This window comes from Aythya fuligula, chromosome 27 (assembly GCF_009819795.1).
Source record: "Aythya fuligula isolate bAytFul2 chromosome 27, bAytFul2.pri, whole genome shotgun sequence".
Classification (NCBI taxonomy): Eukaryota; Metazoa; Chordata; class Aves; order Anseriformes; family Anatidae; genus Aythya; species Aythya fuligula.
The window spans coordinates 3571412-3593221 of record NC_045585.1 but is presented as its reverse complement, the minus strand read 5'-3'; the positions used below and the strand labels follow the sequence as shown (position 1 = coordinate 3593221).

The following is a 21810-nucleotide window of genomic DNA, read 5'->3' as shown; positions in this document are numbered from 1 at the left end:
CTCCACCTAAGCTGCTCCATGCCCCCCCCCGGGAAGCCCCCCCCCCCATCAAGGCGAGGAGCCCGTCACCTCGTGCCACCCCGGGCAGGGGGCGAAGCCCCCCAAGGAAAGGATCAATGACCCCCCCCAAAGGAATATCGCCCCCCCAGGGATGGGGACAGCGATTTCGGAAAGTCTGGAATCAGATTTATTCGTCTGTGTACAAAAAATGCCCCCCCCCACGAGGAGGGGGGGGCGTTAAAAGCCGCGTGGGGCATGGTCGGCACCGGGGCTCCGGTTTCAAGTAGAGAGGGAAAAAAATAAATGGGGGGGGGTCCCGTGGCAAGGGGGGGGGCACGGGAGGTGTCTTTGGCTTCACGGGGATGGATGGAGACCTGGATGTCCCCACGGGGGCTCCTGGCGGGGGGGGGACACGGGAATAAGGCAAAATGGCAAGGGGACAGCAGGGCCCCCCCCGGGCACCCTGTGCCAAGGAGGGGGCTCCCGTAGTGTTTGGGGAGGGGGGAGCTGAGCCCCCACGGGAGAGGCGCCGGCGCCCCCCCCGCAGCAGCAATGGAAAAAATGGGGGGGGGCACGGCTGGGAGCAGGATGGAGCCCCCCAGATCCCCCCCCCCCCCGGACCCAAAACCTAAGGCACAGGCGGTGCGAGGCAGCGGGGAGCCCTCACCCTGGGGTGTTTTTTGGGGGGGGGGCACGGCACAAATCCTGCCCCCCCCCCAGGCGCTGCAGCAGCAAACTCAACAGGTTAAGACTCCTGGCGATGCTTTTTTCCCCCCCCCGGGGGGGGGGGGCGTTAAATTAATCCTCCTGCCCCGTCGCAGGGGGCTTCTTCCGAATCCGACCGCGCACCAGCCGGGAAGAGCCCTGGGGGGGGGGGGAAAATTTTGGGGTGAGGGGGGGGGAAAAAAAAAAAAAAAAAAAAAAAAAAGGGGGGGTGAGCTCCTGCTGGGCACAGCCGGGTGCTGGTGAGGGGGGTGCTGGTGAGGGGGGGGGGCCACAATACCTCTTTGTTTTGGGGTTTCTTCTTCAGCGTGCGCAAGCTCTGGCTCCGGGAGATGGGTTTGGGGTCGCGGGGTTGAGGGGGGGGCGCGGGGGGGAGCTGCGAATCGGACCAGCGCTCTTCATCCTCCTCCTCCTCCTCTTCCTCCTCCTCGCTGTCACAACGCGGTGGTGCCCCGCGGGGTGGGGGCCAGCCGATGGATCTGGCGCAGCCCCCCCCCGAATCCCCCAAACCTCCCGGCCATGGGGTGCGCAGGGCCCCCCCCGGTCCCGGATCGGCCTCCAGGTAAAGGGGGTCCCGGTAGTGGAGGGGGGCGTCGTCGGGGAGGGAGCGCAGGTCGGGGATGCTGAAGCTGCGCAGGCGCCCGGCCAGAGCGCCCTGGCTCTGTGGGGTGGGGGGGGGGGAAAAAGGATGGGGTTGAGGTGAGGTTTTATGGGGTAGAACGCAAAGCAATGGGGTAATGGTGGTCTACGGGGAGCCCGGCCCCATTATGGGGGAGCCCGGACCTATGGGGGAGCCTAGTCCCATTGGGGAGCCCCATGAGGGGGAGCCTGGTCCCGTTGGGGAGTCCTCGGCCCAACAAGGGGGACCCCAGCCCCATTGGGAAGCCCCAACCCCACTGGGAGAGCCAACCCAAATGGGGGACCCCAGCCCCACTGGGGGGGATCCCAGCCCCACAAGGGATGCCAGCCCCATTGGGAGGGATCCCAACCCCATGGGGGACCCTGGTCCCATTGGGGAGCCCCAACCCCATTGGGGGAGACCCCAGCCCCACTGGGGAGCCCCAACCCCATGGGGGACCCTGGTCCCATTGGGGAGCCCTAACCCCACAGGGGACCCCGACCCCATTGGGAAAACCAATCCAAATAGGGGACCCCGGCCCCATTGGGAAGACCCCAACCCCATGGGGGACCCTGGCACCACTGGAGGAACCAACCCAAATGGGGGACCCCAGCCCCATTGGGGGGGGACCCCAGTCCCACAATGGATGCCAACCCCATTGGGGTGGGACCCTGGCCCCATTGGGGACCCCCAACCTCATGGAGGACCCCGGCCCCATTTTGAAGACCCCAACCCCATAGAGGGGGGGGGACCCCAGCCCAACCCAACTGGGGGGGGGGACACCCCACTGCGCCCCTTGCCCCCGAAACCAGGCGAGGCAACGGGGAGAACAGACCCAGCGGGGCCGAGCCCGGCCCTACAACCCCTTAATTACCCCACGGCGTGTCCCCCCCCAACCCCCCTCACCCCATAACCGTGTCCCCCCCCCGCCCCATTACCTTGGCGGCCGCCTGCACGGCGGCGGTGGCGGCGATGTTGAGCCCCCGCTTGCCAAACCTCAGCACGGCCTCGCAGCCCCGCTCCCGCGCCTGGATGATGTAGGCGTCGATCTCCTACGGGGTGGGGCCCACCGGGTGAGTGGAGCGGCCGAAGGTGGGGCCCACAAGGCTGGGGAGGGGGGTCCACAAGGAGCGGGGTGTGGGGGGGGCCCACCTGCTCCCTGCGGGCCAGCGTGGGGTGCACGAATTTGCGGTAGAGGAGGCTGGAGCCGCGGGTGTAGGGGGACAGGAGCCAGAGGACGAAGGCCATCTTCACCTCGTAGTAGAAGGGGAGCCTGGGGGGGGGCAAAAAATATGGGGAGGGGGTAAAAAATATCAGGGAGGGGGTAAAAAAATATCGGGGAGGGGACCCGGGTATGTCCCGATTCCCTACAGGGAAAGGTGTTGGGATGGGGAGCCCAGCTAGCACCCGAAATCTGCCTTCCTACAAGATGTTGCCCCCCCCCCCCCCCCAAGAAGGTGGGAGACCCTAAAAGTGGGGGTACGCTGAAAGGGGGGGTACCCAGAGAAAGGGGGGGAGCCCAGAAAGAAAGGGGGAACCCCAGAAAGAGGAAAAAGAGGGACCCCAAAAAGAAGAAAGGGGGGACCCCAAAAAGAAAAAGACTGGGGGTGAGAATCCCAGAAAAAAGAAAAGGGGGGGGAAGAACACCAGGAAAAAAACAACTGGGGGTGAAAATCCCCAAAAAAAAAGAAAATGGGGGGGGGAGAACCCCAGAAAAAAAAAAAAAAGAAAAAAAGATGTGAGAAACCCAGAAAAAAAGGAAAGGGGGGGGGAAGAACCCCAGAAAAAATAAAAAGGGGGGGGGAGAGAACCCAAGAAGAAAAGAAAACAAAGGGGAGAACCCCAAAAAGAAAAACGGGGGGGGAGAGAACCCCAGAAAAAAAGAAAAGGGGGGGGGAGAACCCCCAAAAAAAAAAAAAAGGAGGGGGAGAACCCAGAAAGAAAGAAAGGGGGGGGAAAGAAGGCCAGAAAAAAATAAAAGGGGGGGAAAACCCTAGAAAAAATAAAAGGGGGGGGATCCCAGCCCCCAAAAATAAAAGGGGGGGGGACCGCAGCCCCCCGCCCTCACCAGGAGAGGAAGATGTCGGTGAGGGTCTCGGTGGCCATGAAGAGGGCGAAGACGATCCAGTACATCATCCAGCGCACCTGGGGGGGGGGGGCGGCTGTCAGCACCCCCCCCCCCCAAGATTTGGGGTCTCGGGGGGGGGGTTGGGGGCAGCCGGGGGGGGCCCTACTCACGTATTCGCGGATGTTTTTGCTCTTCACGGCCTTGTAGGAGGCGTAGGCGGGGTACAGCATCCCGAACACCAGCCTGGGGGGGGGCAGGCGGCGTCACCCCCCCCCACCAGGTGTCCCCCTCCCCTTTTAGGTGCCCCCCCCGGGGTCTCCCCCTCCCCTTTTAGGTGCTCCCCTCCCCCCCAGGGTCTCCCCATCCCCTTTTAGGGCCCCCCCCCAAAGTCTCCCCCTCCCTGAGGAGCCCCCCCCAAATTCTCCCCCTCCCCAGTGTGCCCCCCCCCAATCCCCCCTCCCCTTTTAGGCACCCCCCCCCAACGTCTCCCCCTCCCCGAGGTGCCCCCCCCAATTCCCCCTCCCCTTTTAGATACCCCCCCTCCCCCAGATCTCCCCCTCCCCTTTTGGGTGCCCCCCCCAAATCCTCCCCATACCCAAAACACCCCCCAAGCCCCCCCCCCACCCCGCAGCTGCCCCCCCCAGACCCCCCCCCTCCCCAAAATACCCCCCCCGGGCCCCCCCTCCCCCCCATACCAACCCCACCACAACCCCCTAACAGCCCCCACACCCCGGGGGGGGCCACCACCTCCCCCCCACCCCAAATCCAACCCCCCCACACCCCAAAACCCCCCCAAAAAAACCCCAACCCCCCCCAAAACCCCTCAAAACCCCCCCAAAACCCCTCCACACCTCCCCCGCCCCAATCCCAATTAAACTGCCACCCCCCCCCCAGCACCGGGGGGGCCCACAGGGGTCCGGGGGGGGCCCACAAGAGCCCCCCCCCACTCACAGCACGGCCCGGCTCAGCACCCAGCCCACCATGGCTGGGGGGGGCCCGGGGGGGGCCCGTAGCGGCCCCTACGGCTTGAATGGGGCGGCCGCGGGCTCTGCGCATGCGCCGCCAGCCCAACGGCCCCCGCCGCCCCGCCCCGCCATTCTTAAAAAAGGGGCCGGGGCTACTCTTAAAAGGGCAACGGCGCGCCTTAAAAGGGCAACGGCGCTTATCAAAAGGGCGATTCCTTTTTCTTAAAAGGGCAATGCCGTTTCTTAAAAGGGCAACGCCGTTTCTTAAAAGGGCAACGCCGTTTCTTAAAAGGGCAACGCGGAGTCTTAAAAGGGTAACGCCGCGTCTTAAAAGGGTAACGCCCAGTAGTGCCAAGGGTGAGCCCCTCCCTCTCCCACCCATTTTTTATTTGTTTTTGTTTTTGTTTTAAGCCTTTAGAACACGGAAAAAGGTGAAGCAGGCGCCTTCGTGTGATCTCCGGGTTTTATTTTGGTTTCGGGGATGGCCTCTTCTCGCAGATAACCGTGATAGGAGCAGAGGGAACGGCCTCGAGGTGTGCCAGGGGAGGTTCAGGTTGGAGTTCGGAGATATTTCTTCCCAAAAAGAGCAGCCGGGCGTTGGGACAGGATGCCCAGGGAGGTGGTGGGGTCACCGTCCCCAGGGGTGCTCAAGGAGAGGTTGGACGTGGTGCCTGGGGACACGGCTCACCTGGAGAGCTTCTCCAGCCCCCATGGGTGCACTTGGCACCTGCCCCAGGCCACGTTTCCCCCAGCCACACGTCCCCAGCAATGGCCTTGGGGCTCCCCAGACCCCTGCCACAGCTGCTTTTGGGGTCCCGGCACCCCCCCGCCTCCCTCCCCACTAAAATCCTCCCTCTCCTGCTGGGGAAACCGAGGCAGAGCGGGGTGGCGGAGCCCCGCGTTTAGGATCTGCAGCCGCCCGGGAACAAACCCTCTCCCCAGGCTGCCTGTTCCCGAAAAGAGGCTCGTTATTCGTGAGCTTAATTGGTGGTTTTTCCCCATGCATATGCAGGCGCCCGTGGGACCTGGAAAGGCTCCCCTGGAAAACCAGCCGTGCAGGCGGGGTGCAGGAGCAAACCCCACACCCTGGGGAAACACCTCCCGCTTCCCCGCCTCGGGCCAGGGTTTCTGCTGCTCCCCCAAAACGCCCGGGAGAGCCCCGAGCAGGGCTCTCGGCTGTCCTCAGCCTCGCAGGGCCGCTGGGAGGAGGTGGAGGCACGGCTGGGGGGTCACAGTTTGTTTATTTGGGGGTGTTTTCGGTGGGTGCGTGCACCCCAGTGAGGTTGGCACGCTGCGGGGATGGGGCAGAGGGGGCTGCGGGGTGTGCACAGGGGGGACAGGAATTGGGGCTGCATCCTGCTGGCCTCAAGCATCCCATTAACCTCGGGGCATCCCATTAAACTCGGGGCATCCCATTAACCTTAGGGCATCCCGTTAACCTCGGGGCATCCCGTTAACCGTTAACCTTGGGGCATCCCAACCATCCTGGGGAATCCCATCCAACTCAGAGCATCCCATCCACCTTGGAACATCCCAACCACCTTGGGGCATCCCATTACATCTTGGCATCGGAGGATCCCGCTGTTCTTGAGCATCGCATCCAACTCAGGGCATCCCACCCAATTTAGGGCATCCCCTCCACCTTGGGGCATTTCATCCACCTTGGCGCATCTCAATCCACCCCGGGGCATCCCACTGACCCCGGAGCACCCCATTACACACCTCGGCATCAAAGCATCCCATCCGCCTGCCAACATCCCTCTGCCCCCGAGCATCCCACCCACCTGGAAGCAGCCCCATGCCCTGGGACCATGCCATACAGCCCTGGCCCTGCCTGCAGCCCCACAGCAGTGCCCCCATACCCCGTGCCCGTGCTCCCCCCCTGCCAGCACCCAAGGGCGTCGCTTTGCGGGGCGAGGGGTGTCCCAGCACGCGGCCAGGACGGGGTGGCCGTGGGTGCTGCATATGGGAGGGCAGAGAAGGGGATCTGTGGGTGCACCGGGGGAAAAACGAGGGCAGTGGCTTCCCCCCAAAAAAAAGGGTGTGGGTGCGGGAGGGGCGCAGGCACCGGGCTGTGACCGCGGGGCAGAGGACGGGGCTGGCGGGCGCATGCGTGTCCCCGTGCCCGAGCAGCCCCCGGGGGAGGTGAGAGCCGCTTTTTGGGGGCTCTGCCTCCCCCCGGCTAGAGGCTGAGGTCCACCACCACGTGCCGGTAGACCAGCGTGTTGGCCTTGAAGCTGGGCGCCAGCAGGAGCTGCACGTCGGCGGCGGGCACGTAGCGGAAAGCCCGGGGCGCCTGCACCGCCAGCTCCTGGAACTTGACGAATTTCTGCTTCTCCTCTTCCCACAGGTAGACGTGGGTGAAGGAGAAGTCGCTGCCCAGGGCCATGTAGCGCCGCTGCCCCACGGCGAAGGGCTGCATCACCATGGAGCCGCGGGACGGCAGCGTCTGCAGCTCCACGAAGCGCTGCCCTTCCCAGCGCACCACCTTGGAGTCGCCGATGTAGCGGCTGAGGCAGAGGTAGTGCTCCCGCTTCGCCTTGAAATACTTCACCATCTGCACGTCCAGCAGCTCGCCCACCTCCCCCTGGGGCGCAAACTGCTTCTGCGCCCGGTTCCACTGGTAAATGACCGGCGCCTGGGAGCTGCTGGCGATGATGAGCCGGGGTTTGCCGTCATTCTCCACGTACTCCACGTCGGTGTCGCGGTGCCAGGCGTGGAGGGCTTGGTGGGAGTAGAAACCGTTCTGGTCGAGGCGGTAGAGGCTGGTGGAGCCCGCCTTGGAGCTGTCGGCGATGACGAAGTACCACTCGCCCTCGATCTGGAAGGCCTCGATGTCGTTGGGCTTGCGGGTCTTCTGGCTGTCGATGTCCTGGATCTTGATGAATTTGTCCACGGCCGTGTCCCAGCGGTAGATGTAGGAGCCGCCGAAGAGCTGCGCCACCACCACGTAGAGCTGGCCCTGGGCCACGATGGGCTTGCAGTGCACGGCCGAGTGGGCTGCGGGGCACGGACACGTCAATTTGGGGGGGACACCAGGGGACAAAAAGGGGGGGGTTTTCGGGTGCCGACCTTACCGGGGATGCGGTCGAAGTCGCGCAGCTTGCGCTCCACGTAGTCCCACTTGAGCACGGCGCAGCTGCTGGCACCGGGCTGTGCCAGGGCCACGTAGAGGTCGCTGGCGTAGGTGTAGGGCTCGGCCGACACCGCCTGGAAGGGCAGCACCTGGTGCACCACGAAGTCTGCGGGGAGAGAGGCGGAGGTGAGGGCGCGGGGAGCCGAGGCGGGGCTGGGGGTCCCCCTTACCCCCTTACTGGGGGGTCCCTGTACCCGTGGTGATGCACTGGAAGTCGCCCAGCGCCAGGTCCCGGATGCGTTGGCCCTCGAACTGCCCGGGGCTGCTGCAGAAGACGGCGGGGACGGTGGTGTTGGTGCTCTCCATCCACTCCACCAGCCACTTGATCTTGCAGTCGCAGGCCAGCGCGTTGCCCCGCAGGTCCCTGGGGAGAGGAAGGCACCGAGTCCTCCCCCTGCCCTGCCCGAGCCCCAGCAGGGACCCCCTTATCCCCCAATTTGGTGGGCAGAGGGGTGCCCACGGGGTCGTGCCCCATAACCCTGTCCCCATCCCGGTGTCCCCATCCCAATCGTGGTGTCCCCGGTGTCCCCGGTGCCGCGGCAGCCTTACAAATCACTCAAGATATCCAGAGGTTTGAAGAGGTCCCGGGGCAGCGTCTGCAGGTTGTTGTTGGCCAGAGACCTGGGGACGAGAGGCGCTGTGCCCGGCGGGACAGAGGGACACGGAGCTGTCCCCAATGTCCCCCCCTTGGGGACGGGGAGGGGGGGGCGCACGGGGTGCCCGCTACTCACAGGTGGGTCAGCGACTTGAGCCCGCGGAAGGTGGCCTTGGAGAGCGCCTGGATGTCGTTGTTCTCGATGAACCTAGGGCAGGAGGAGAGGCTGCAGGGCTGCGCCGAGGGCACGGGGAGCAGCCCCCACCCCGGGACCCCCCCTCGGGGCCGTCCCTGTCCCCCCCCCCACGCACAGGTACTGCAGGTGCGGGAGGCCGGCGAAGGCGTTGTCGCCGATCAGCGTGAACTTGTTGGAGTTCAGCAAGCTGCAAAAAAAAAGGGGATAAAGGGTCAGAATTTGGGTCGGGGGGGCACCCAGGGGGCGAGGATTTGGGAGAGGGGGGGGGTCACCGGTGTGGGATTTGACCTACAGGAACTGCAGCGAGGGGATGTGGGCGAAAGCCGCCTCTCGGATCTCCGTGAAGGCCGCGTTCACCATGGTCCTGCGGGGAGGAGGAGACCCCGGGGTCGTGATGGGACACGGGGGGGACACGGGGGGGACACGGGGGGGACACGTAGGGGACAAGGGGCTCAGCCCCAAGGGCTGGCACCCACCCCACGCGTGCCCTGCGGCACATCCACAGCCCGAGTGTGCGCACACGGACGGATGCGCACGCACCCCTACGAGGCTCCTGCGCCCTGCTGTGCCCCCAGGGACCCCCCCCCCAAGCCGTGTCCCCCCGGGAGTCTTGTCCCCAAGGTCACAGCAGCCGGGCAGTGCGGCGGGGCCGGGCTGCAGCCCTGCTCCATCCAGCGCCGCGTGCGCACGGGGGACCTGCTGGCACCGCAGGGCACCCCCACACGGGGACGAACCCAGGGTTGGGGGGGTCCCCAGCCCACCCAGAGCTCCCCTCACCCCCCCTGAGACCCCCCCAAGCTGCCCTCGCCCCGCACAACCCCACTGCAGCACAAAGACCGAGGCTGGCCCTGCCCCAGCACCCTCTGCCAGCCCTGCGCCACGGGGAGCCGACCGTGCGTCCCCCCCCCTCCCCGTCCCCATCCCCATCCCCGTCCCCGTCCCCCTCCCCGGCTACTCACAGCGAGATGACCTCGGGGGGCAAATTCTTGGGCACGGCCTTGGAGTCCACGCAGAAAGCCGTGTCCCGCGTGCACGAGCAGCTCGGGGGGCACGGGGGAGGCCGGGGAGGCCGCCGGCCCCCCGCAGCCCCCCAGAGCAAAGCGGAGGCCAGGAGGAGCAGGAGAGCCGAGAGCTGGCCCCCGGGCATCCTCCTGCCGTGCCGCAGCTCCATCGCCCTGGCCTGCTCCTGCTGCTTCTCCTTCTCCTTCTCCTGCTCCTTTTTTTCCCCTGGTGCTGCTGCCCTGCTGCAGGGAGCCGCAGCCGAGCCCTTTTTTTTTTTTTTAATTTAATTTTATTTTTTTTATTTTGCCCCCTCTCCTTCCTTCCCCGAGGACCCCTCAGCGCCGGGGGGAAGCGGCGGTGCTGGAGGGGGCTGGCGGCAGCGGGGCTGCTGCTCTGCAGCTCTCCATGCTCCTGCGAGCTGCGGGAGGAGGGAGGGAGGGACAGAGGGATGGAGGGATGGATGCAGCAGCGTGACGGCACGGCACGGCACGGCACGGCACCGGCGGGTGGCCTCGGGGACACGTGCCCCCAGGCTCTGCTTTGATTTTTTGGGGGGGTTCTGCCCACCCCCGGCGCTTCACCCCGGCCACCCTGGGTGCTGCCAAGGCCTGGGGGGGGGTTAGGGGTGGTGGGGGGGGGGGTGCTGGGCTGCCCGTCCCAGGCACGGCGCTCGCGGCCAACAATGAGCCCAGCCAGCTCCGAGCCCTGCGCAGCTGCCCACGGGCTGGGTGGCAGCGGGGGGCAGCCCCCAAGGGTGCTCGGGGTGGGCGCAGGGGGGGCAGGAGGAGGGCGGGCACCCCCCTGTTTGCCTTGGCCCCCTCCCAAACCGCCTGTAAATGCTGGGAAAGGGCCCTCGGAGGCTTTCACGCCCCCCCCCTACACACACACTTCCCCGGCTCTTATCTGGGCTGGGCAAACAGACCTCAAGTGGCACCTTGGCAGCCCCAGCGCCCCCCGAGGACCCTATAAATCCCCCGTTCCTGCTGGCAGAGGGGCAGGAGCTGCGTGCTGAGGGCAGAGATGGACGGCAGCTCCAAGGAGGCGCTGATAGAGGAGGCCCCCCCGGTAAGGAGCACCCAGCACCCGGCCCCGCCGGCACGGGGCTGAGCCTGGGCTCACCCCGCTGTTTCCCCCATCCCCTTTCCCCAGGAGTACACGGCCCCCCCGCGCCTGCCCTGCGTCCCCCAGCAGCTGAAGAGCCTCCTGATGGTGGTGGTGGCCGTGGTCTTCCTGGTGGTGCTGGTGGCAGCCTTCCTCCTGCTGGGGCTGCGCCTCACCGAGACGCACGCCGAGACGGTGCGCAAAAAGGGGGGGGCGCACGCATTGCGCCCAGCGGGGGGCTTCCAGCGGTGTCCCCCCCACCCACGGTGACTCCGTCCCCTTCCTCCCTGCAGGTTTTGAGGATGAGCATCGAGGGGCTGGGCGCCCAAGGGCTCCCCCAGCACCTCTCCATGAGCAGGAAGGAAAGGATCGGGACCTTCGCCGTGGCCGAGGGGCGCAATTCCTCCGCGCTGCTGGTGTACGACTACGGCAAGGTTTGGGTGCCACGGGGGGGGGGCTTTTTGGGGGGGGCTTTTTGGGGGGGCAGCACGGGGTTGGGCTGACGGGGGGGCTGCCTGCACGCAGCTGCTGGTCAGCTACAGGTCCTGGCTGCACCGCGTGTGCTTCATCACCCGCGTGGACGAGGACAACCTCCCCGGGCTGGACGCCGTCACCGAGGTTTTCCAGCGGCGCCAGGTGAGCCCAGCCTCGTGCCCGCGGCCTGGGCACCTGGGAAGGGCGCCGCTGGGCTTGTGGCAAGCTTTCCCTCGAGGCCACGGTGGCCACGGGTAGCAGAGCTCCCGCTGTGTCTCCGCAGGGTGAGGGGAAGGCTGGTGCTGAGCCCCTGGCTGACCGCTCCATCCTGGGCACCACCGCCAACGTCCTCTGCAGCTCCGTGCCCATTTACTGGACCTAGCAGGGGCTGGGGATGAGGAGGGGGTGTCCCCGTCATCCCCGTGCCCCCTGTGGTGCCCTCCCGGGCTCCTTCTTCCTCCTCCTCCTCCTCCTCATCATCATCATCGTCGGCTTCATCACCGGCCTCGGCACCGCGTGGTGCTTGCAATAAATGATTGGGGTTTCGCTGCGGGATGTGTGCTGCTGTCGGCAAAGTAAAGCTGGGCCCTGCCTCCAGTGCTGCTCTCCTCCTTGTCCTGCACCTGGGGTGGTCCCCGAGGGGTCCGGCGTGGGGGGAGCACCCCCGGTGTTGGTTTAATCAGGGTGGGGATGGGTCCAGCCCCAGCTGAGGGGCACGGAAGGGCTCGGCACCCCCAGCCCTTTGGGGCACCCAGCACCCTGCAGGGCCCTGGGCCACCCCAGTGCAGAAAAAGTCCCCGTCCCTCTCCCTTCCTCACACACACAGGGACAGAGGGACCACAGGTCACACCCCCGGGGCCAGCAGGGCACCCATGGGTGCCACCCCAGCTTGCCCCCTGCACCCTCCGTGCGCCCCACGTCCCCCTGCTTCAACCCCACTGCAGCCAGGGGCACCCTAAAGGCTCACCCCCCTGTGCCCTGCTGGGGAGCTGGGGATCCAAAGGGACAAAAAAGAGGCTGGGGGGGACCCGTGCCAGCCCCCCAGGGGCGTTGGACCTCCCCATGTGTCACCGTCACCTCTCCATCCCTGCCCCGTGTCCCCCTGGCTGGGAAGGGGCGCACACAGCGGGGCAGGGGCTCTGCGCCCCCCCCCCTGCACACGGCAGGAGCCCCCCGAGGGGTCCCCATCCTGCTCTGCACCCCAGGGGAGGAGGCAGGGGGCAAGATGTGGGGCAGACCCACAGCCACAGCTGCTTGGGGACCGTGGTGGGGACCCAGGGTGGCCAAGAGGTCACCGACGCGGGCCCAGCACCCTCAGAACCAAGGCCCTGGAGCATCCGGCCCCAATCCGTGCTCCATGGCCCCCTGCCATGGTGACCCCGCTCCTGCCCCAGCACTGCGGCTCGCGGGGACCCTTTTGATGTCCCCTCTTTGTTTTCCCCTTCCCGAGCACCTCCAGGTGCCCGAGGTGACAAAGGGTCACGGGCACGGGGCCAGGTTCCCCTTTGGCTGCCTCCATCCCCGGATGCTCCACCCCGGAGGACAGCTTGAACCCCTTGAGGAGGGTTTGCTTTGGCCCCAAATCCCGCTCGGGGCAGCAGAGAGGTCCCCGTGCCCTGGGGACAAGTGTCCTCAGGCCCTCTTGAGCTGCGGGTTCCCAGGGGAAAGCAGCTGCGGGCAGGGCGCTGGGCAAACACCGCTGGGAGCGGGCGGCACACCCGAGTGGCACCACGAGGCTGCTCGTGGGGGCCGCCCCCTTCCCCACCCCAAAACCCCCCAAATAAAGCCGCTGCCCCAGCTGCTGCGGGCTGCCCGGGCTGGGAGGAGGAAGAGGAAGAAGAGGAGGAGGAGGAGGCAGAGATGGAGAGCAGCATGAAGCAGGTGGCAGTCGAGGAGCCGCTGGTGAGTCCCCGCGCCCCACGGAGCGGTGCCACGGTTGCGCCCACCCTCTGCGTGCCTCGTGGAGACCCAGCACCCCCCACACGCACCCCCCAGGGCGAGCAGGGTGGGAGCCGAACCCCAGCGAGCCCTTCCCATCCCTCCTTCACCCCTTAGCCCCGTCTCCTTGCCCCTATATCCACGTCTCTCCACCTTTTTCCACGCCCGCAGGACGCCGACAAGGGCTGCTGCGGCTCCTGCTGCCTGCCCTGCGCCCTTTGCTGCCCCAAATGCTCTCGCTGCTGCCGCCCCGGCTGCTGCAGCCTCAAGGGCTGCCTGTGCTTCGTGCCTCGCCTGCTCTGCTACCTGCCCCGCAAGCTGCTCAGCAGCTGCCACCACCTCAAGTGCCTCCTGATCGTGGTGGTGGTGGTGGTCCTGCTGGTGGTCATCGTCGCCGGCGCCCTGCTGATGTGGCTGCAGGTGGAGCGGGGCCACCCCGACGCCGTGAGTAGGGTCTCCCCAGGGCTCCCCGGGGACGGGCGGGGGGCAGGGGCTGAGCTCCCCCCCGTCCCCAGGTCCTGCGGTTGGGCGCGGGGCGGGCGTGGGAAGAGGACGCGGCCACTTTCTACGTGGACGGCGGAGCTGGAAACGCGGCCACGGTGGTCTACGACTACAAAAACGTGAGCATGGGGGGAAGGAAAGGGGGTGGGGGTCCGTCGGGTGGGATTTGGGGTCAAACCGACCCGGCTCTGCGTGCGCACAGCTGCTGGTGAGCTACAGGTCGCGGCTGCACCACGCCTGCTACGTCACCCGCATGGACAAGGACAACATCCCGGGGCTGGATGCGGCCACCCAGGCTTTCCAGCGCCGGCAGGTGAGCTCTGGAGGGGCAGGATCAGGTTTTGGGGGGGCACAGGAGCCTCTATGGGGGCACAGGAGCCCCCCAAGGGTGAGGGTTGGAGACGGGGGTGCTCCGGTGCCCTGCGTTTCTCCCCCAGGCTGAGCAGAGGCTGGCCATGCCCCTGGACGACCGCTCCCTGCTGGGCACCACGGCGAGCATCCTGTGCAGCATCGTCCCCGTTTACTGGATTTAGGGCAGGCTGGGTGAGTTTTGGGGTATGGGGGGGTTTTTAGGGGTCCCCCACCCACGCGGCGGCACCCTCACGGCGTCAGCTTTGCCTTGCAGCAGCCCCGACGGCCACGGTGTCACCTCCAGCTCTCCTCCTGCACAGCACCGGGACGGGAACATCGCCAGCAGCCCCCCCCCCGCCAGCCCCCACCTCTCAGGGGGCTGCAAAATTTGGGGAGGGGGCTGGTGGCGGGGGGCCGGGGGGTGTCTGCTGGTTTGTCACTTTGTCTTCTCAGCTTCGCCGAGCCCAAGCGCCAAAATGAGCTTGAAAAACCCCAAACACAACGTTTAAAACCCCCAAAATTCTCCATTCTGCTTCTCTGCTTGCCCAGGGACCTGGGTTGGGGCTTGGAGCACCAGCCTGGGGGGCGATTCCGCCGCAGTCCCCGGCTGGGGGCTGAGGGTGCCCGGCTGAAAATGTCCCCAAATGTGCCAAAAGCGTCCCCTCGGAGCCTAATAAAGGACGAGGGGAATAAACCAGGTCCCGGAGCTGTTCCTGGGGACACCCCCGTGACGGAGCCACTGTGGGGGGGGGTCCCTGCCACCCCCACGGAGAGCAGGGCGCCCCCATTTACGCCCCCATCCCCTCCCCACACCCCGGAGGAGCTTTGCGCTCCCGAGCACCGCAGAATCGTGGCTGGAGCAGGGAAAGGAGCCCGGGGAGGGGACGGGGGGGTGGGAGCAGGGAGCTGTGGCCCCCCCCTCCAAGCTGGGAGCCGGCCAGCAGCGCAGCTGCCTCCCCCCTCGCCTGGCTCCGGCCCCCGCAGCTCCCCCCCGGGACGCTGCAGCTGCATCTGGCCGGGACGCGGCGCGCCTGGCCGGGGTTCCCCGCAGCTCCGGGGCGCCCACCCTCATCCCCTCGCCTCCCCCCGGCCCCACAGCACCAGCAGGCGTGAAAAGGGCCGAGAGGTTTTATTTTAACCCCCCCCCAAAAACCCCTTCCTCAGCCTCGCAGGCAGAGGGGCGCGCGGAGCGGTGCCAGGGCTCTGCGCCCCCTCGCCGTGCCGGAGCTGTCCCAAACCCTCCCAAACCCTCCCAAACCCTCCAAAACCCTCCAAAATCCTCCCAAATCCTCCCAGATCCTCCTCCCTCCACCCCACGGAGGCCGGGAGAGGCGGCAGCGTCTCCAGGGGGTGGTTTATTATTTTTTTGGGGGGGTACCCCCAAGGCGCGCGTCAGCAGCCGGGAGCGCAGGAGGAGGAGTTTTTGGGGAGGGGGTCCCGGCTCCCCCCGGCTCCCGGGGCCACGCAGAGGGCCTCGCACTGCTCCCGGCTCTCGAAGCGGTTGCGGCTGCCCCCGCAGCCCCCGTACCAGAAGAGGGAGCAGCGCCCGGGCTCCTCGAAGAACCACTTGGGCGAGTAGGAGCGGCACGGCCCCGCGTCCCGAGCCTCCAGGCAGGCGGCTGCAAGGCACGAGGGGACCCCCGGGGGGGTCGGAGGGGGGGTTGGGGAGGGTTTCATCCCCTTCCTGCGAGGATAAACCCCCCCTGCGCCCTGCCCGGTGCACGGGGGCTGCACCCCCGGCTCGCAGCCCCCCCCAAATTCTCCTCACCCCGCGTCGCGTTCCCCTCGCCGGCTCCACGGGGACCTGTCCAAGGTGGGCGCGGCGTCAGCGCAGCCGGCTGGGGGTGCCCTGCTGTGGAGGGGGGCGCCTCCCCACGGCCCCCCACGCCCTCCCCACGCCTACCGGTGCCCACGCAGGTGTGGACGCAGTCCTTCTGGGTGCCGAAACGGTTGGCGTTGCCCCCGCAGCCCCCGTACCAGAAGCGCTCGCAGGTCCCCGTGTCCCTCCGGTGGTACCAGCGCAGCGAGAAGTCGGCGCAGGCGGTGCCGGGGTCCTTATCCAGGGCGCACAGCCCGGGCACGGCCACCGCCCTCCGGCCCTTCCCGGGGCTGGGGGATGCCGTGGGCAGCCCCCTGAGGGGCACGGAGAGGCTCTCGGGGGTCCTGGGAGGGGAGATGGGTGCCAGCCCCCCCCAAAGTTACGCGCCCGGGGGAGAGGAGGCGCAGCCCCCACCCGCCGGGGGGTGGCCCCGGTGCTGCTCACTCACTGCGCGGGGGTCCCCGGGGACGGCTCGGTGGTGTTGGCACCGGAGGGAGACGGCCCCTGGGGGCACCCTGGGGTGCTGGGGTGCCGGCTGCTCTCCGCTGCAACGCAGGAGAGAAAAATGATGGAGGGGCAGGAAAAAAAAGAATGAAAAAAAAAAGGGTTGGGGCTCCAAGCTGCCTCCTGGGAACCCGTCCCCATCCGGAGCAGCCGGGGGCAGGACCCGGTGGTGCTCCAAGCCCCAGCACCACTCACCCCAAAGGCTCCGGAGGAAGCCCAGCGCCATCCTCTCGGCGTACCCCAGCTCAGGGCCCTGCACCGAGCCCAGGCGCAGCTCGTGGTGCCGCCACCCCGCCAGCACCTCCGGCACCGCCGCCTCCGGCCTCTCCGTCCCGTTCCGACCCAGGGACAGCACCAAGACCCCAAAATCCCTGCAGCGGGAGAAGGGCACCAGCGCCTGCCTCGCCTCCCCGTCCCACAGCACCCCGTCCCCTGTCCCCACCACGAAGAGGACGCGGAGACGGCCGCGGGTGCCCCCCGGGAAGACGTGCCGGAGCGCCCATGCCACCGCGCCGCCGGGTGCCGCCGCGGCCACCCTGGGCACCAGCGCGAGGCGGAGGCGCTCCCGGAGCTGCTCCCCGGGGCTCTGCAGCCCCAAATCGACCTCCCCCAAACCCTTCTGGGGGGCGGTGGGGCCGGTGAGCACCAGGGCGACGCGGGCACCCCGCTGCGCCGGCTGCAGGCGCCCTAAGAGGTTGCCAAAAAGCTCGCCAACAGCCTCCAGGCTCCTCGCCGGCAGCGCCGCGTTGTCCACCACCAGGGCCAGGTCGGCGTCCAGGCGCAGAGGGTTGCGGGGCGGCACGGCTGCGGGGCAGCTTTCGGGGTGGCAGAGGTCTGAGGGGAGCAAAGGGGGGGCACAGGATGAGCCAAAAGGGGGGTGCTGGGGGTGCTGAGCCCCGTGGCAGCCCCGCTGCCTTACCGAAGCAGAGCACGCAGGGCAGCAGGGTTTGCTGCAGCAGTGCCGCGTCCCTGTCCGGATCTGTCGTGGAGAGCTGGAGCACCTGGAAGAGGCTGTTCACCTGCAGGGGGGGGGGCAGAGATAAGCTCGGGGTGGCCACGGGGCTGGTAGCCACGCGGCTCCGGGAGCGGATCCTCACCTGGAAAGCTCGCACCACCTCGGGCAGCGGGCTGAAGGTGAGCACCACCGGCACGATGCCCAGCGCTTCGTACTGCAGGGCCACCTCCCCGACGCCCTCCAGGGCCTGGTTGCGGCCGCTGGTGACGAAAAGGGCCACCTTCCTGCCCAGCACGGCCCGCCGCACCCTTTTGAGGGTGTGCAGCCCCACGAAACGCATGGCAGAGGCCAGGCGGCCCCGCTGGGACGAGCGGCTGGGGGAGAGGCGGCGGAGGCGCCCCAGCAGCGCGGCCCCGCTCTGCGCCTCCCCGAAACGCAGCAGGTAGCTGGGGGAGGCCGCGTAGGACAGCACGGCCACGCGAGCCCCCGCCGGGCAGCCGGCCGGGGAGACGTGGAGGTCGCTCAGCAGCAGGGCCAGCAGCTCCTTCATGCGGGAGAAGAGAGGCGGCGGCACCGTGGACGAGGTCTCCAGCACCAGCACCAGCTCCGTGGGGAAAAGAGGGCAGGAGGGCGAGCTGGAGGCTGCGAGGGGGTTTGGGCAGCTCCGGGACAAGCCCTGCTGTGGTGTCCCGCACCTGCACGGCCACCCCCTGAGCGTTTTCCATCGTTTTTTCCCCCGTTCTCTGTCCCCTGTCCCCTCTGCCACCACCCCCGGAGCCCGTCCCCGCTCACCGCAGCGCTGGCGGATGAAAGCCTTCAGCTCGCAGGGCTGGAGGGGAGCAGGGAGCGAGGTCAGCCCCAAAGCTTACTGCAGCCAGGGGGGTGCTGAACTCCCCCCCCGCTAGCTCCTGGTCCTACAGACTTTGGGGCTGGGGTCCCGTCCCCATCCGGCCCTTACCGTGGAGGGGGGGATGCCCGGAGAGCCCTTGGGGCCCTGGAGGAGGAGGAGAGGGGAAAAATAAGGAGAAAAAAGGCATTGAGGGATGGGATGGGAGCAACAAGCCCCACTGGGGGTGTCCCCATCAGGGGTGTCCCCATCACGGGTGTCCCCATCGGGGGTGTCCCCATTGGGGGTAAAAAGGCTAAAAAAAGGGGAGAAAAAGGGAATTTGCAGGGCATCACCATCACCCCCGGTGGTCCCAGGCTGCCGTGGCTGCCAGCTTCTCCTCTGCTCCCGGGCTCTCCCTGGAAAATTCGGCCCCCTGAGCCAGCAGCACGGCCATAGGGGGGGGTCCCGGGGGGGGCTGTGCCCCCTACTCACCCTGCGCCCAGGCAGCCCTCGCCTGCCCTTGTCCCCGCGGGCTCCTCGCTCGCCCCGTTGGCCCTGGAGGGGAGGCTCAGGGGGGGCTGGCCGGGTCCCCAGCCCCCTTCCCCGGCCCCGTGCGCTCACCTGCACCCCCGGGAACCCCGGCAGCCCCCGAGCACCCTTGGGGGGAGCAGCACCAGTGAGCACAGCACCCTCCTGGCAGCCCCAAGGGGCTCGGTTCCAGCTCTGTCCCCCCCCCCAGGTACCTTCGGTCCCTGTCTCCCCGGGGCGCCTCGCCGGTCGCACCCGATCTCGCCCTAGGAGGGGAGAAGAACCCCAAAACTGTGTTGTTTTTTTTTTGCAGGATCTACACAAATATCTGTGTTCCCAAAGCCTCAGAGTGTCCCCAAGGGGCTGCGGGTGCCTCGTCCCCACCGGGCAGCCCTGTCCCCAAGGGGCACCCTGCCCAGCCTTACCAGGGCACCTTTGGGTCCCCGAGGTCCCGTGCTCCCCTTCCTGCCCTCAGCTCCTTCCTGGCCCTGGAAGAGACAACGGGGCAGCAGGCTGGGGGCACTGGGGGGGGGCTGCGATGCCCCTCACCACCCTACAGCTCACCTTCTCCCCTTTGGGGCCGGCTGGCCCCGCTGCTCCCACAGGACCCTCGGCTCCGGGCGCACCCTGGGTGAGAGGCAAAAGCGGCTCAAGGGGGAACCCCAAAAGCGGGACCCCCAGCGGGACCCCCAGCACGGGGAGGGGGGCAGCACCTGAATTCCTCTGCTCCCCGGGCGGCCGCTGACACCTTTTGTCCCCCGTGGCCCCGGCACCCCCTGCGGAAGGAGAGTGGGGGGCAATAGGGGCACCCGCACGGGGCAGGGGGGGGTCACCCCGGCCTCACCTGAGCTCCTCCGTGCCCCTTCTCGCCCCCCTGCCCGGCGCTGCCGCGGTTCCCCTTCTTGCCCTGCGAGGAGATGGGGTGGCTCCGGGTGTCCCCAGCACTTGGGGGGGGGGACAGACCCCAAATGGGACCCCCCCCGGACCCCCTACCTGCGCTCCCGGCTGCCCTTTGTGGCACGAGGTCTGCGGGGGGAAGCAGGGTCACCGGCCATGTCCCCAGCTCGTGGTGTTGTCACGACCCCCCCGTGTCCCCCCTCCGTTGTCACCAGCACCTACCGGGTGAGCCGGGGGGCCCGGTGGCCCTGGTGGGCCCTGGGGACCGTCTGGACCGGGGTCACCCTGCAAAGGGAAACCTTCCAGTCCCCAAAATGATCCTAAAGGACTGGTTTTCCCCCCAGACTGCTTCCCAGCACCCCCCCACACACACATCATCCCAGCCCCCTCCAGCCTTTACCTGGGGTCCCCCCTCTCCTCTCCACCCCGGGGTGCCGGGCTCGAGGCTGCTCCTCCCGGGTGCTCCCTGGGGAACAGAGGGGGGGGTCAGCGAGCACCCAGGGCACCCCGCGCATCCCCAGGGACCCCAACCCGCACTCACCACCTCTCCACGGGGACCTGGGGGTCCCTTCTCCCCCCGGGCACCCCGGGAGCCTTTCTGTCCCTGGGTGGAGGTGAGAGGAAAGGATTTAGGGTGCGGGTGGAGGGCGAAGGAGGCAGCAGCACCCGAGGCTCAGCGGAGCAGCCCCGCACCTGCCTCCCGCGGGTCCCCTTCTCTCCGGGGTGCCCGGGGGTCCCCGCTTCGCCCTGGGAAGGAGAAAGGAGGTTGAGCCCCTTCCTGGATCTGCCTGGGAGAGGAGGGGGGCACAAATCCCCGCTGCTCAGCTCACCTGCTCCCCGTCCACCCCGTCGTAGCCGGCTTCTCCAGGAGGTCCCTGCAAAATGGCACGGGGTGCAGGGCACGGCATGGAGCACCCAGGCTTTGCCCTATTTCCCGCAGCACCACAGACCACCCCGCTCCTCCACGTGCCAGGACCACCCCCCTTTCCCCTCCCCAGCCCCATCCCTTCCCTCTCCATCCTCCTGGAGGTCTCCCTGCCGCTGCCAGCTCCCCGTCCGTGCCCGTGGTGCCGGAGGGTAAGCAGCGAGGCGGGGACGTACCTGCTCCCCGGGGTGACCCACAGCGCCCTAAAGGAGAGGAGGGTGAGCAGGAGGGGCAGCAGCAGGCGCCTGCACCACGGGCTGGAGCCGTGCCAGGCTGTGCCAAGCCGTGCCGTGCCGTGCCAGGCTGTGCCAAGCCGTGCCAGGCTGTGCCAAACACTCACCTTCGCTCCACACTGCCCCGGGCATCCCTGCATCCCTCGGCTACCCCGCAGACCTGCTGGTCCCTGCTCCCCCTGCTCTCAGGAGGGGAAAAAAGCATCAAAAAGACAACGTGCCCGGCCATAAAATGTGCTCACAGCACCCCCCAGCCCCCAGGACCACCCCGTTCCCCTCCCCGGGGGTCCCACGGCCGACTCACGCTGTGCCCGTGCTCGCCTTCGTCTCCAGCACGTCCCTTGCTGCCGGCCACCCCCTAGGACAGAGAGACCCCGGGGGCAGCAGCCACGACCCCCACAACCCCCCCGGCTCCAGGAGGGACCCCGGGCTGGGAGCCAGAGCTCCTGGGCTCCGTTCCCAGCTGGGGGAGGAAGGGGAGAGGAGCGAGGAGCAGCGGCTTGGGACCGGATGGGGCAAGGGCCGGAGTTAATCCCAGCTCCCAGGGCGCCTGGTGGCCCTGGGAAAGGGATCGGGGCTGGGCTTCGGGGCCCCCCCACGAAGGGAAAAAGGTCGGGGCCGAAAGCATCCCGCAGGGCTGGGCACCCCCAGTGTTTTACCTTGCTCCCCAAGGGGCCGCTGGGGCCCCGAAGGCCGGGCAGCCCCACGCAGGTGCAGGGACACGTCCCACAGCACGCCCTCTCCGCCAGTGCCAGCTGTGGAGAGGTGGTGACATCCCCACGCAGCCCCCCACGGGGGACCCCAGCCCCTCCAGGAGGACCCCAGCCCCCCAGGAGGACCCCAGCCCCCACGGGGACCCCGTTGTCACCACCCATCCTCACCAGCTCCTGCGCCACGTGCCCGCCAGCCTCGGGCATGTCGACGGCGAGCTGCTGCCCGTTCCCCATCCGCCGCCCGAATTCCAGCTGCTGCAGCTCCCCCAGCCTCGTGGCGTTGTTCACGGCCACGGTCAGCAGCAGGTCGGCCTGGCCTGGAGTGGGACAAGGTGCCCAGGGGTGGCACGCCGTGCTGGGGGGCATCCCCCGGTCCCCTCCAGCCCCTCTCTGCCCCAACCTTGCAGCCAGGCTGCTGTGGCCACCTCCTTCATCCGCTGCACCTCGTCATCCAGCCCGTCCGTCAGCACCAGCAGCGCCTGGCCGAGGGGAAAACCGGCTGCACCAGCAGCAAACTGGGCGAGGAGAGGGTCCTCCCGGCGAGCCGCTGGCCCCCTTACCTTGGCGTCCTCCTCCTGGCGTGCCAGGGTGCCCAGGAAGCTCTGCAGGGCGAGCTGGTTGAAGTAGGAGCGCTGGAAGGCGTGCGCCCGCGCCAGGCGCTGCAGCACGTCCACCCAGGGCTGCCGCAGCCCCCCCTGGAATAAGGTGTCCCCCCCTTGCCCGACGCTTTGCAGGCTG

The 21810-nt window shown here is 68.0% G+C and overlaps 4 protein-coding genes across 8 annotated transcripts in view; 1 reads left to right on the top strand and 3 right to left on the bottom strand.

Annotated features, from left to right (window-relative positions):
- Window positions 1–590: 590 nt before the first annotated feature.
- On the bottom strand, window positions 591–4440 carry REEP4 (receptor accessory protein 4). The gene is made up of 8 exons (XM_032204124.1): window positions 4362–4440; window positions 3581–3653; window positions 3411–3487; window positions 2495–2615; window positions 2281–2394; window positions 1208–1384; window positions 1004–1132; window positions 591–864 (listed from the first exon to the last, which is right to left on the bottom strand). The coding sequence occupies exons 1-8, from the start codon at window positions 4391–4393 to the stop codon at window positions 799–801; spliced, it is 789 nt and encodes a 262-aa protein (XP_032060015.1). The 5' UTR covers window positions 4394–4440; the 3' UTR covers window positions 591–798.
- A 1160-nt stretch (window positions 4441–5600) lies between these two features.
- On the bottom strand, window positions 5601–9529 carry LGI3 (leucine rich repeat LGI family member 3). 4 transcript variants are annotated; one of them, XR_004254229.1, is made up of 9 exons: window positions 9262–9529; window positions 8595–8666; window positions 8418–8489; window positions 8243–8314; window positions 8061–8132; window positions 7706–7875; window positions 7453–7617; window positions 5815–7375; window positions 5601–5776 (listed from the first exon to the last, which is right to left on the bottom strand). XR_004254229.1 is itself a non-coding variant. In XM_032204125.1 (8 exons), exons 1-8 carry the CDS (start codon window positions 9471–9473, stop codon window positions 6558–6560), a joined length of 1653 nt encoding a protein of 550 aa, XP_032060016.1. In that variant the 5' UTR covers window positions 9474–9529; the 3' UTR covers window positions 5601–6557. The 4 variants fall into 4 exon arrangements, 1 of the variants encoding a protein (XP_032060016.1); XR_004254230.1 differs by having other exon boundaries at window positions 5601–5757; window positions 5841–7375; XR_004254231.1 differs by lacking the exon at window positions 5601–5776 and adding an exon at window positions 5785–5795 and having other exon boundaries at window positions 5841–7375.
- Window positions 7539–11423, top strand: SFTPC (surfactant protein C). Of its 2 annotated transcripts, none has more exons than XM_032204127.1 (5): window positions 7539–7637; window positions 10454–10600; window positions 10699–10839; window positions 10931–11041; window positions 11163–11423. In XM_032204127.1, exons 2-5 carry the CDS (start codon window positions 10511–10513, stop codon window positions 11259–11261), a joined length of 441 nt encoding a protein of 146 aa, XP_032060018.1. In that variant the 5' UTR covers window positions 7539–7637; window positions 10454–10510; the 3' UTR covers window positions 11262–11423. The 2 variants fall into 2 exon arrangements, with proteins under 2 accessions (XP_032060018.1, XP_032060017.1); XM_032204126.1 differs by lacking the exon at window positions 7539–7637 and adding an exon at window positions 10108–10369.
- Window positions 11424–17848: 6425 nt separating this feature from the next.
- Window positions 17849–21810, bottom strand: part of LOC116499325 (collagen alpha-1(I) chain-like) — a 4421-nt gene continuing 459 nt past the window's right edge. The window contains exons 2-23 of the mRNA XM_032204008.1: window positions 21633–21810; window positions 21473–21551; window positions 21241–21389; window positions 21019–21114; window positions 20664–20717; window positions 20467–20538; window positions 20303–20329; window positions 20032–20076; window positions 19895–19948; window positions 19743–19805; window positions 19602–19667; window positions 19424–19486; window positions 19298–19330; window positions 19149–19211; window positions 19018–19080; window positions 18869–18931; window positions 18730–18792; window positions 18520–18570; window positions 18398–18433; window positions 18269–18331; window positions 18130–18192; window positions 17849–17941 (exon numbers count right to left, since the gene is read on the bottom strand). The exon at window positions 21633–21810 is cut by the window's right edge and continues 139 nt beyond it. Coding sequence (XP_032059899.1) covers window positions 17849–17941; window positions 18130–18192; window positions 18269–18331; window positions 18398–18433; window positions 18520–18570; window positions 18730–18792; window positions 18869–18931; window positions 19018–19080; window positions 19149–19211; window positions 19298–19330; window positions 19424–19486; window positions 19602–19667; window positions 19743–19805; window positions 19895–19948; window positions 20032–20076; window positions 20303–20329; window positions 20467–20538; window positions 20664–20717; window positions 21019–21114; window positions 21241–21389; window positions 21473–21551; window positions 21633–21810 — 1537 coding nt within the window. The remainder of the gene's footprint in view (window positions 17942–18129; window positions 18193–18268; window positions 18332–18397; window positions 18434–18519; window positions 18571–18729; window positions 18793–18868; window positions 18932–19017; window positions 19081–19148; window positions 19212–19297; window positions 19331–19423; window positions 19487–19601; window positions 19668–19742; window positions 19806–19894; window positions 19949–20031; window positions 20077–20302; window positions 20330–20466; window positions 20539–20663; window positions 20718–21018; window positions 21115–21240; window positions 21390–21472; window positions 21552–21632) is intronic.

Bases quoted from the DNA above. Each gene is read 5' to 3' on its own strand.
- REEP4 (XM_032204124.1), bottom strand. From the start codon at position 4,393: ATGGTGGGCTGGGTGCTGAGCCGGGCCGTGCT. The intron at 2,616-3,410 runs GTGAGGGCGGGG...GCCCCCCCCCAG, and splicing joins ACCGACATCTTCCTCTCCTG to GCTCCCCTTCTACTACGAGG. The intron at 1,133-1,207 runs GCCAGATCCATC...GAAGAGGAGGAG, and splicing joins GGGATTCGGGGGGGGGCTGC to GAGGAGGATGAAGAGCGCTG.
- LGI3 (XM_032204125.1), bottom strand. From the start codon at position 9,473: ATGGAGCTGCGGCACGGCAGGAGGATGCCCGGGGGCCAGCTCTCGGCT. The intron at 8,315-8,417 runs GTGCGTGGGGGG...CTCCTGCCCTAG, and splicing joins CTCCCGCACCTGCAGTACCT to GTTCATCGAGAACAACGACA. The intron at 7,618-7,705 runs GTACAGGGACCC...CTCTCCCCGCAG, and splicing joins CTTCCAGTGCATCACCACGG to ACTTCGTGGTGCACCAGGTG.
- SFTPC (XM_032204126.1), top strand. From the start codon at position 10,325: ATGGACGGCAGCTCCAAGGAGGCGCTGATAGAGGAGGCCCCCCCG. The intron at 10,370-10,453 runs GTAAGGAGCACC...CCCTTTCCCCAG, and splicing joins TGATAGAGGAGGCCCCCCCG to GAGTACACGGCCCCCCCGCG. The intron at 11,042-11,162 runs GTGAGCCCAGCC...GTGTCTCCGCAG, and splicing joins AGGTTTTCCAGCGGCGCCAG to GGTGAGGGGAAGGCTGGTGC.